This window comes from Camelina sativa, chromosome 7 (genome assembly GCF_000633955.1).
Source record: "Camelina sativa cultivar DH55 chromosome 7, Cs, whole genome shotgun sequence".
In the NCBI taxonomy this organism is placed as follows: domain Eukaryota; kingdom Viridiplantae; phylum Streptophyta; class Magnoliopsida; order Brassicales; family Brassicaceae; genus Camelina; species Camelina sativa.
In genome coordinates, this window is record NC_025691.1 from 18,485,813 (window position 1) to 18,497,267 (window position 11,455).

The 11,455-nt window shown below is 41.4% G+C and overlaps 2 protein-coding genes, 1 long non-coding RNA gene and 1 pseudogene across 3 annotated transcripts in view; 3 read left to right on the top strand and 1 right to left on the bottom strand.

The window, feature by feature from the left end:
* LOC109125646 overlaps window positions 1-114 on the bottom strand; it is a 1,315-nt gene extending 1,201 nt beyond the window's left edge. Inside the window, exon 1 of the long non-coding RNA XR_002032757.1 lies at window positions 12-114. This is a non-coding gene — a long non-coding RNA (uncharacterized LOC109125646). The remainder of the gene's footprint in view (window positions 1-11) is intronic.
* LOC104704742 lies at window positions 5,021-5,560 on the top strand. The gene is made up of 2 exons (XM_010420777.1): window positions 5,021-5,252; window positions 5,358-5,560. Exons 1-2 carry the CDS (start codon window positions 5,021-5,023, stop codon window positions 5,558-5,560), a joined length of 435 nt encoding a protein of 144 aa, XP_010419079.1.
* LOC104704743 lies at window positions 6,406-7,377 on the top strand. The gene has a single exon (XM_010420778.1). The coding sequence runs from the start codon at window positions 6,406-6,408 to the stop codon at window positions 7,375-7,377; it is 972 nt and encodes a 323-aa protein (XP_010419080.1).
* On the top strand, window positions 9,032-11,411 carry LOC104701471 (annotated as a pseudogene).

Sequence of the window (11,455 nt, forward strand, 5' to 3'; positions counted from 1 at the left end):
CGAAACTTTACCATAAAAAAAAATGCTTCTGCTTGTTTCCAGTTGCGAAATGGGAACACGAGAGAGAGAGAGAGAGAGAGAGAGAGAGAGAGAGAGAGAGAGAGAGAGAGAGAGAGAGAGAGAGAGAGAGAGAGAGAGAGAGAGAGAGAGAGAGAGAGAGAGAGAGAGAGAGAGAGAGAGAGAGAGAGAGAGAGAGAGAGAGAGAGAGAGAGAGAGAGAGAGAGAGAGAGAGAGAGAGAGAGAGAGAGAGAGAGAGAGAGAGAGAGAGAGAGAGAGAGAGAGAGAGAGAGAGAGAGAGAGAGAGAGAGAGAGAGAGAGAGAGAGAGAGAGAGAGAGAGAGAGAGAGAGAGAGAGAGAGAGAGAGAGAGAGAGAGAGAGAGAGAGAGAGAGAGAGAGAGAAAGAGAGAAATGGTGTTTGATTCCAAAACCGCAATGGTATAAATCGTTGGAAAATTAAAGAGGATGGGTCTGGCTGAGAGAGGAGCGGAGAGCAGAGGATGAAGAAGAAAGAGTTGGAAAGGGCACAAATTTCAACTTTATTATTATGGAAAGCAAAATTAATGCTCTTTCGACTTTTCGAGTTGCCTCTCCCCCCTACCCGGTACGGTCCTCTCATCTCATCAACATTGTTGAATAAATAGGTCTAGTTAAATATGAAGACCTAATTATATCATTTTAACCCAAAAAATATTGGTATTTCATGTTAAAAATGACCGTATATATATATGTAAATGTTTTACTTCGAAAACGTGTATTACAGAATGTACACTTCCTTGATAAAAATATTTTCATGGATTTTTTTTTCTGTTTCTCCTCAAAATGTTATGTATAAAACATTTATTAATTACAAAAAGACTATAAGGTATAAGAAAATGATTTTAAGTAGTAGTATAAAATAAATGTGTATGGAGGATGTTGATGATATATGTCCACCATTATCAATACTTATCCTACACCACAACAAACAACATGCATACGCATGGATATGGTTGGTTTTCCACAATTCTAAATTATTTTTAAATCGGAAGACTCCTCTCTCTTAATCATACAAAAAAAAAACTTTTTCTTATTAATATTTAAAATATATATGCAACAATTCTAGTATATATATGTAGGAATTAATTAAGTGCCTCGTACTTTAATATTTGTTTTTATGTTAAAACATGGGTACGTGTATTGGAAATAAATACTATCAAGTTGGAGTATTTATACTAAGTAAATTCGCCTTGGGACAGAATAAATGTGTTACATCATGACATGATCAAAACGACCGTCCTTTTCTAAAATATCATTGAATCTTTAGATCTTTTTGATTACAATCACACAAAAATATATAGGCACGGCTTTGCAGTATAGAGTAAACTCTTTCAGGCACGAGTCTCGATATCCTCCCAAAACAGAAGGAACTTTTCAATAAACCGCATCTTACCAACCCATTTTAGCCGTTAAAGGAAGTATCCAGTGGTCCTTCACCCGTCTCTACTAAATCCATCGGTCCTACGCATGTCGATGATGAGAATCCCCCCGGAAACCTCCCCTCCGGTTAGTCTCCTTGCTTAGTGTTCTTGAAGATGAAGGTTAAGCTATCTAGTACATAATCCTATGTCGGTTTTTCTTACAACTTTTATAACCCTGCATAAACCTTTGAAACTAGTTAAACTTTCATACAAACCTAGTATATCCAAAGTCCCCTTGCGTTAACCCACCAACCATATTTGCCTGAACCTAAATCATGGACAAGAGAATACCTTATCACTTCAAAGGTAAAGAAGTTGCGGGTAACTCCTCCCCTCCCCACCGCAGACGCATCCAAGCCCCCGAACTAGATACATCCACCCTTATTGAAGAAAACTCTCTCACTCTAATGGGAAGATTAACAAACCCGCAAGCCCAGAGAATTTGGTCTTTGTTCCCTTTCTTAGTCAGCAGATGGAATCTAAAAGGCAAAGCCATTGGTGCAGATCTGGGTCGGGGATGCTTTCAGTTCCGGTTTGACCTAGAGGAGGATATGCAGAAAGTCCTTGATAATAGACCATATCACTATAGCCAATGGATGGTTATCCTACAAAAGTGGGAGCCCACTATCTCTGCTTCTTTTCCATCCAAGATCCCTTTCTGGGTTGAACTACAGGGCCTCCCAAAACATTACTGGCAACCACAAATGCTAGAGGTCATTGGCCAAGAACTTGGTGTAATAGAAAAAATGGAGATCTCCTCTGATTCCGCTAAACTCCGCGTACTAATAGATGGCCTCGAGCCTATTGTTAAAGAAACCATGGTGGACTTTCCCAATGGTAGCGAAGCTCTGGTTATACTGGATTACAAGAACCTGAAGAACCACTGTTCATACTGTTTTAAACTCACACATGAAGTGAAAGACTGTCTGTCTCTTATCCCGGACAAAGATACCCGTAAAACCAGTGTCTTGGCTGCGCCCTCTGTCTCTCAAACGGTCAAGAGAAACTACTATACACCAGAGGACAACTTTAGAGCTCCAACAACCGCCTCTGGTCAATCAGCTTCCAGACATTACATACCTACTGGGCAAGAATACCACAACAGTCGATCTATCTCTGGGGCGCAGAACAATAACTATCTGCCTCGCCACCCTAATCAAAACCAGCACCACCTAAAACGAAGGAGAGTGGTGGAGAGAGAAAGAATCCATCCTTATTCAAGACAGTCCTCAAGTAGGCGGTCAGAACAAGCAAGCCCTCCCCCAAGAGGACACTGGAGAGATAAGATCTCCACCAGGAAATGGAGAGAGAAAATCATCCCGGGAGGTGGAGAAACGTTAGAACGATCTGACTCCTCTAGACCGAGACGACCACCTCTAGAAAGAGAGTTTGATGCCCCAGACCCGGTTACTCATCCCCCTCCACCACCGGTGGGAAGCCTTCCACTCCCACTAGCACAACCTACCTATAATGTGATACCTGAAAGTATACCTTCCAAAGATCAAGTTATGAATGAGTTGAGGGAAGTCAGTATACAATACCTCACAGTTCCAGACCCCACTGAGAGTGCAGCCATAAAAAAGAGTTATTCAAGGAGAAGCTAAGAACCTGATGTCGGACACTACTGACAGACTTATTCAAGCTGCTAGAGAGAACACCATCCAGCCCCCGATTGCCTTCTCACAAGAGATACCCCCGGATGACCCCCACAGAGAGAATACCTCTTTGATCCGTGAACAAACTTTAGAACACACTGAAACTTCTACCCAAAACACAAAAAGGGGCAGAGGTACACCACCTGTTGCAAAACCTACTGGGAAAACAGGCCTACGTTTAGTAGGAGCAAAGAGCCAAAAGCGAAATTTGGCAAATGGGTCCCCAAAGAAACCCCTAACTCAAAGAAAGAGCAACCCAAAAGTAAACCTACCCAGCTCAAGTCGCAGAAGCACTGGTAAGGAGCCGATCTCAGCTCAGAAAGCCAGAAGCAGTGGAGATCCCCCTACGCAATCCATCATACCGGCGTCTGTAAAGAAGAAGGTGGATTTTCCCAATCCACCAAATCCTATTCCTTAAAGATACTGAGCTGGAACTGATGTGGGTTGGGGAATCCCACAACAGGCCGGCGCTTACGTGAGATGCACTCCAGTATCTCACCTGACATTCTATTCCTCATGGAGACTAAGAACAGTGATGAGAAGGTCCTGTCGTCCCTTCAGTGGATGAACTATCCTCATCACGTTTTTGTCCCTCCTCACAGTCCGGGGGGTGGAGGCCTTGCCCTCCTGTGGAAACAACATGTTGAGATTAACATCATCAATGCCTGCAAAGATTATATTGACACTTGTGTCACATCGGAAGGAAAGTCCTAATTCTCAACATTTATCTATGGTGAACCAGATAGATAAAAAAGAAAAGCTTGTTGGGATGCACTCACTACCTTTGGCATTACCAGAGAATCCCCTTGGTTCCTGACAGGAGACTTCAATGACATAATAGACACCTCGGAGAAACAAGGAGGCCCTGAGAGACACGAAGGTACCTTTGTTGACATTCGCTCCTTTATGGCGGAGTGCGATCTCTTTGACCTCCGACACTCTGGCAACTTTCTCTCTTGGAGAGGTAAACGACATGATCACATAGTTCATTGCCGTCTGGACAGAGCTATGTCCAACAGTTCCTGGGCTGAAGGGTATCCATCTAGTAGGAGTGACTATTTGCGATTTGAAGGGTCAGATCATAGACCCCTGCTTACCTATCTGGACCTGACAAAAAAGAAGAAGAAAGGGTTGTTCAGGTATGATCGACGACTAAAGGAGAATCCGGAAGTTAAAGAGATCATATATACTGCTTGGGAGTCTGATGAACAAGAGGAAGTTCTCTGTAAACTTGCTCGATGCAGACAAGCTATCATTACCTGGTCGCGAGTAAAATACCAACAAAGCCAGAAGGAGATCAAACTTCAACGTAGTAAGCTGGAAGAAGCTATGTCTAACCAAAATCCAGACTCTAGCTTGATCTCTACCATCAATTGTAATCTCCTGAGGGCGTATCAGGCTGAGGAAGAATACTGGAAACAAAGGAGTAGACAAATGTGGCTGACTCTTGGTGATAAGAATACTGGGTACTTCCATGCTATAACTCGAGGTAGACAAGCAGTAAACAAATTCTCTGTCATTGAAGATGATAATGGTGTTCCCTCATACAAAGAAGATGAGATCCTTAAAGTCATTACTGATTACTTCCAAAAACTATTTACCTCTGAAGAAGGAGATAGAACATCCACTGTATGGGAAGCCATTGATCCTTGCGTGAGCCCTGAAATGAACCTGTCCCTCATTACTATCCCGACACCAGAAGAAATCAAAGCAGCCTGCTTCGATATCCACCCTAATAAAGCCCCAAGACCAGACAACTTCTCTGCCAGTTTCTTCCAATCTAATTGGAGCACAGTAGGGACAAACATCGTGCTTGAGATTCAAAGTTTTTTCCTGAACAACACTTCACCAACAAAAGTTAATGAAACCCATATTAGGCTCATACCAAAAATATTGAGTCCATAGAAGATGGCAGACTACCGTCCAATTGCTCTCTGCACAGTCTTCTACAAGATCATATCCAAGCTAATGGCAAAAAGACTGCAACCTATCCTGCAAGTCATCATATCAGAGAACCAATCAGCCTTTGTTCCTAAAAGAGCTATAACTGACAATGTATTGATAACACATAAAAATCTTCATTACCTTAAGACCTCTGGAGCCACAGTTCGAGGGTTCATGGCTGTGAAGACAGACATGAGTAAAGCCTATGACCGCATTGAATGAGAATTTATCAGTCTGGTTATGAAAAGAAAGGGTTTTCATCAAACATGGATAAACTGGATTTTGCTATGCATCTCAACAGTATCTTACTGGTTTTCATCAAACATGGATAAACTGGTTCTGCGCAAGGGAGAGTTCAACCACAAAGAGGAATCCGCCAAGGAGACCCCCTCTCGCCCTATGTGTTCATTCTATGCAGCGAGGTCCTCTCCGGACTTTGCAACAAAGCTCAGCAGAACCGTGTACTACCGGGGATTAGAGTGTCGATACACAGCCCCAGAGTGAACCATCTATTATTTGCAGACGACACTATGTTTTTCTGTCGCTCTGGCAGACAATCCTGCATAGAGCTAAAAAGGATCCTGCTCAAATATGAAAAAGCTTCGGGTCAAATGATAAACAAAAACAAATCTGCAGTCACTTTCTCAGCAAAGACGAGTGACTATATACGGAATGAGGCTTTACAGATCCTAGGTGTGAAACAAGCTGGTGGACTTGGAAAATACCTTGGATTACCGGAGGTTTTTGGTCGGAGGAAGCGTGATATGTTCAATACCATTATTGATAGGATAAGCAAACGCTCAAAAAGCTGGTCTAATAGATCTCTTTCCCCTGCTGGGAAGAATACCATGCTGAAGTCAGTACTTGCCTTCATGCCTACATATGCAATGTCATGGTTCAAATTACCTGGCTCCCTCTGCAAAAGAATCCAATCGGCCCTCACGAGATTCTGGTGGGATGACCCTAAGGGAAACAAAAAGATGTGTTGGTTAGCTTGGAATAAAATGACAAATACCAAGAAAAATGGAGGACTAGGCTTTCGTGATATACCTGACTTTAATGATGCGCTTCTGGCCAAAGTCAGCTGGCGAATCCTATCCAATCCAACATGTCTACTGGCGAGAGCATTGCTTGGAAAATATTGCAAAGACACCCCTTTCTTTTAATGTATAGCTTCTCCCTCTGCTTCACATGGGTGGAGAGGAATATGCATTGGAAAAGACCTCTTAAGACGACACTTGGGAGTAGCAGTAGGCTCTGGAACGACGATCCGCGTTTGGTACGATCCCTGGCTATCACTCGTTTCCCCAACCACACCAATTGGACCTCCCACTGAGCAAACACAAAATATGCTGGTGTCAGACCTTATTTGCCCGGAAACTAAGACCTGGATAGTGGACAAGGTGAGGCAGATTTTACCTGTGAATGAAAAGGATGTCATGTCCATCAGACCTAGCAAGTTTGGTGCAGGAGATCAGTACAACTGGCTACTTACAAAGTCAGGTGAGTATATAGCAAAATCAGGTTATCAGGCTGCCTCTATGGAGTCTTCCAAAAAGATAAGCCATAGTGAAGGACTGGAAGACTTTAACTGGGAAAAAGAAGTATGGAACTTGGCGTGCCTTCCCAAGATCAAATTCTTTCTATGGGAGCTGTTGAAAAATGCACTGCCAACGGGAGCCAATATGTGCAGTCGTGGAATCAACTTGACGGCTGTTTGCCCTTTCTGCGGACAAGATGAAACCCAACTCCACCTATTCTTTCACTGCAACTTTGCAAAACAGATGTGGAGTCAAGCACCGGTAAAACATCTTTTGAATATACCAGGTATATCAAACCTACGTTTAGGGATTGAGGGATCTAGAAAACTTATCTGTTTGCCTCCAATGGGGCTAAATGATGGGGCCTTTGGAGCCTGGATTCTCTGGACTATTTGGACCAGCAGGAATAAGCTCATCTTTGAGAAAAAAGCTATCAGTCCGTCAGAAGCTTTAACCCAAGCTATCAGCCAGACACGTGAATGGATCCTTAACCAAACCCCAAAAAACTTGACGTTGCACACCCCAATCCCTCAGGAAGGAGGGGAAGTGGATTCCAATACGTTTCGATGTTTCACAGACGCGGCTTGGCGAGAAGACTCCCAGAGTGCCGGCTTTGGCTGGATCTTTAGTGGAAACCCCCTGATACCAGAGAGACACGAGAAGGCTAACTCTCATCATATACGATCCCCTCTGATGGCGGAAGCGATTGCCATGCTCCTTGCGATCCAACAAGCTTCCGATCTGGACTACCAGAAACTTTTAGTCGCCTCTGATTCATAGCAGTTAATCAACGCGATAAATTCGGATCTTCCTCTGAAGGAAATCCATGGGATTCTCCACGATATCTTTGTAGTAGCCTCGAGTTTTGAGGAAATCTCCTTCACCTTTGTTCCTCGAGAGAAGAATCGACGAGCAGATGAGATTGCAAAAAACTCTTTATCTTCCCTTCTATCTTTTTCAATTGCTTTGCCTAATGTATCTGTAATTTTCTTTCCAAACCGGTTGACTATAACCGAACCAGAAAGACCAGATTTAGTTTAATTAATGGAAACTAGTTTGACAAAAAAAAATCACACAAAATTATAACTCAGTCACCAAAGACAAAATATCCCACCGGCCTATGCATAAGCATCATCATCCCACGTCGACGATTGTAGCTCAAATCAAATTGTAACACACAAGAAAACAACAATAGTTTCTTTTTGGGTAATTCAGTGACGTCTCATGCAGTCCACGTGGCGGTTGTGTCAATCAAAGTGACGTTGCTATGTTATGGGGCGGGGTCGACGCAAGAAGAAGATATTTATAGAAACCAGTTGAAGGTGGACACGTGTTGATGAGGTTCATGAATCGGTTTCGGTTAGGAGATCACGATTCACGGTTGTCTTCAGTCTTCACCGCCCCAACGCTCGGTCTTTAAGCAAAAATCATTACAAAAATATGGCGGTTGGTGACGACACGTGTCTTCAAATGGTTCGATATTACCTACGGACTACGGCTAAAGCCCTCTCTAAAGCTACTTTTTCTGTGTTCGTTTCGTCTACGACCTGGTTTCCTTTTTTTTTTAGAAACCGTCTTTATATTTTGATGTTTTTCTTCTTCATATATATAACCAACAAAAACACCCTATAAAGTAATTGATTTTAGTAAAAGTAAATCGAGATATTGAGTTGGTTTATCTAATTTCGTTTCGAAAAGGTAATACGTAATCAAAGTAAAACCGTATCTAGCATAAACTGGAATGATGCATATATACACTATTCGTCAGTTTTGGTTTGATGTTTTTTTTTTTCTCTCCATTTAATAGTTAGGTAGTTTGGATCTAATAAACTTGCCATGATAACTGCAGTGGGTAAGTAAAATTCAAACTTCATCATGGTCATTGTTTTTTTTAATAGTTTGACTATTCGTTGTTACACTAAATGTCATTTAAACATTTGTCTCATATTGATCCTAGGTTTTATCTAACCATATATATGAAGAAATCATGTGACAAGGAAAACAAATTAAATTGTACAAATTAATCGGATTCTTTTCAACGTTCTAGTTTTGTTATGATTCTCCTTAATTAATGTGCATAATAATAATCTTGCAAAAACCCGCCTTACCGGATGACTATGAAGTGTGTTTAATCGTGAGATCAATCTCCAATTTTATTCTTCCTTTATAGTTTGATAAATAAATAACGGTTTCTGACCAAAAGTGAAAACTGAAAAGTAAAGTAATGGGGAAGGCATTAAAACCAAAACCATAGAGATGCAATGATTCACAACGAAAATCTCAAAAGTCATTACTACGCTAACGGCCACTTGACCAATAATATGAAACGAACAAAAGAGAAAAAAAACATAACGTGTTGCTGTAGTCTGTATGTCATGATCAATACTGCTTCTCTGGCGCTACTTGTTGCACTTGCCATTTTAAGTTTCAACAAACACGTGATAAGATGTTTTGGTTTTAAATTGATTTTGGTTCGGTTTTCACTTTATTTTTTTTAATTAGAGTTGCAATTCACACACTCAAAACAGTATTTGTTGTCAAGAGAAGATGGCCCATGAAAAGTGAAAAGGCCTCAATACCATTAAAAGTGAAAAGGCCTCAATAGAAGAAAGCCTATTAAAAATCTTCCACCTCTCTCTGGTCTCTCTCTCTCCGTTGCCGTCCCCTTCCTCTGGTTTCCTCTCTCAGTCTCTTCTTTGGCTGTAAGTAAACCTTAGAAAAGAATATATTTTCACTGAGTGATTACTGAATGATGCGAAGGCTGGTCTCATCTCTTGTTCTTTCCAGACTCTATTCGCATCTTCCGACAACACCACCACAAAGGCCCGCACTTTTCTCTCATCTGTTGAGTTCTCGTCTAGATTCTATTCAAATCGAAAAAATCTCTTCTTTCTCGAGTCATCAATTCTGTTCCACGACTTTGTTACACCCAGAATTTGAAATTTCCCGTAGAGTGGAAATTTCTCAAGATCAATCACTGCTTTGCTGCAACGAAAATGAGATTAGAACAAAGGGTTCCACTTATGCGGTTGGAATCTTACACGAAGCTATAATGGCGAATTTGAATGCGTATGATGATATTGAGAAATCCCTTGATGAATCTGGTGTGGAGTTGACAACTCCTGTGGTTTGCAAGATCTTACAAAGGCTTCAATACGAGGAAAAGACGGCTTTGAGGTTCTTTACTTGGGCTGGTCATCAGGAACATTACTCACATGAGCCTATTGCTTATAATGAGATGATTGATATATTGTCTAGCACTAAGTACAAGAACAAGCAGTTTAGGATTGTGATTGATATGTTTGATTACATGAAGAGAAACAACAGACCCGCTGTTCCTGCTGATGTTCTGTTGGATATTCTCAGGAAGTATTGTGAGAGGTATTTGACTCATGTTCAGAAATTTGCCAAGAAGAAACGGATTAGAGTGAAAACGGCCGGAGATTAATGCTTTCAATATGCTTCTTGATGCTCTGTGTAAGTGTGGTTTGGTAAAGGAGGGTGTAGTTTTGATTAGAAGGATGAGGCATAGAGTTATACCTGATGCGAATACATTCAATGTCTTGTTCTTTGGGTGGTGTAGAGTGAGAGACCCTAAAAAGGCGATGAAGCTGCTTGAAGAGATGATTCAAGCTGGTCATAAACCGGAGAATTTCACATATTGTGCTGCTATTGATACTTTCTGCCAAGCTGGGATGGTGGATGATGCAGCTGATTTGTTCGATTTCATGATAACCAAAGGCTCTGCAGTCTCTGCTCCAACTGCAAGAACGTTTGCTTTAATGATTGTGGCGCTGGCAAAGAATGATAAAGTAGAAGAATCCTTTGAGCTAATTGGGCGTATGATAAGCACGGGTTGCCTTCCTGATGTGTCAACATACAAGGACGTAATTGAAGGTATGTGTATGGCTGGAAAGGTTGAGGAAGCGTACAAGTTCTTGGATGAGATGAGCAATAAAGGTTACCCGCCTGATATAGTCACTTATAATTGCTTTCTTAGGGTATTGTGTGAGAATAGAAAGAGCGATGAAGCACTTAAACTATATGGAAGAATGGTAGAGTCACGTTGTGCTCCTAGCGTCCAAACATACAACATGTTGATATCTATGTTTCTCGAAATGGATGATCCTGATGGAGCATTCAATACATGGAAAGAAATGGATGAAAGAGACTGTTTTCAGGACATTGAAACCTACTGTGTTATGATCAATGGGCTTTTCGACTGTCACAGAGCTAAGGAGGCATGTTTTCTACTGGAAGAGGTTGTGAACAAAGGACTCAGACTGCCATATCGAGCGTTTGACTCTTTTCTGATGCATCTATCTACTGTTGGTAACCTCAAAGCAATCCATAAGCTTTCTGAACATATGAAGAAGTTTTACAATCATAGTATGGCTAGGCGTTTTGCACTCAGTGAGAAGAGAAAAAGTACGAACCTCAGAGGAAAGTAATGGGAACTGAAAACTGTTGGACCATCATACTAAAACAAAGAACCATCCTCAGTGGTGCGATGACAATGATGTGATTATTCTGTTGTCTCGAAAGGAGCTCTTCGTGATTATGATCCCTGGTGAAATTTCATCCATCACAGTCCCCAATTCTGGCCAAGAATCATGATCTCGAAAGCAAAGAGACCTATCCAGATCTGTTGTTGTCTGATGGTTATATTGGTTTATTTGGAAAAAGGTCCCACCACGCACAGTATGTACAACTTGTTCGTTTAAGTCAGTGTATTTACCATTGCGTATATAGAACGGAACTTTGTATGATCCATAGCAATGTGAGAGGTCTGTTTTCTTTATGGTTCATGACTATTCTGGTTTACCTTCTGTTTTTTTGCTCTTTGATACTCGAGTTT

Bases quoted from the DNA above. Each gene is read 5' to 3' on its own strand.
- LOC104704743 (XM_010420778.1), top strand. From the start codon at position 6,406: ATGCTGGTGTCAGACCTTATTTGCCCGGAAACTAAGACCTGGATAGTG.
- LOC104704742 (XM_010420777.1), top strand. From the start codon at position 5,021: ATGGCAGACTACCGTCCAATTGCTCTCTGCACAGTCTTCTACAAGATC. The intron at 5,253-5,357 runs GTAAAGCCTATG...GCATCTCAACAG, and splicing joins GGCTGTGAAGACAGACATGA to TATCTTACTGGTTTTCATCA.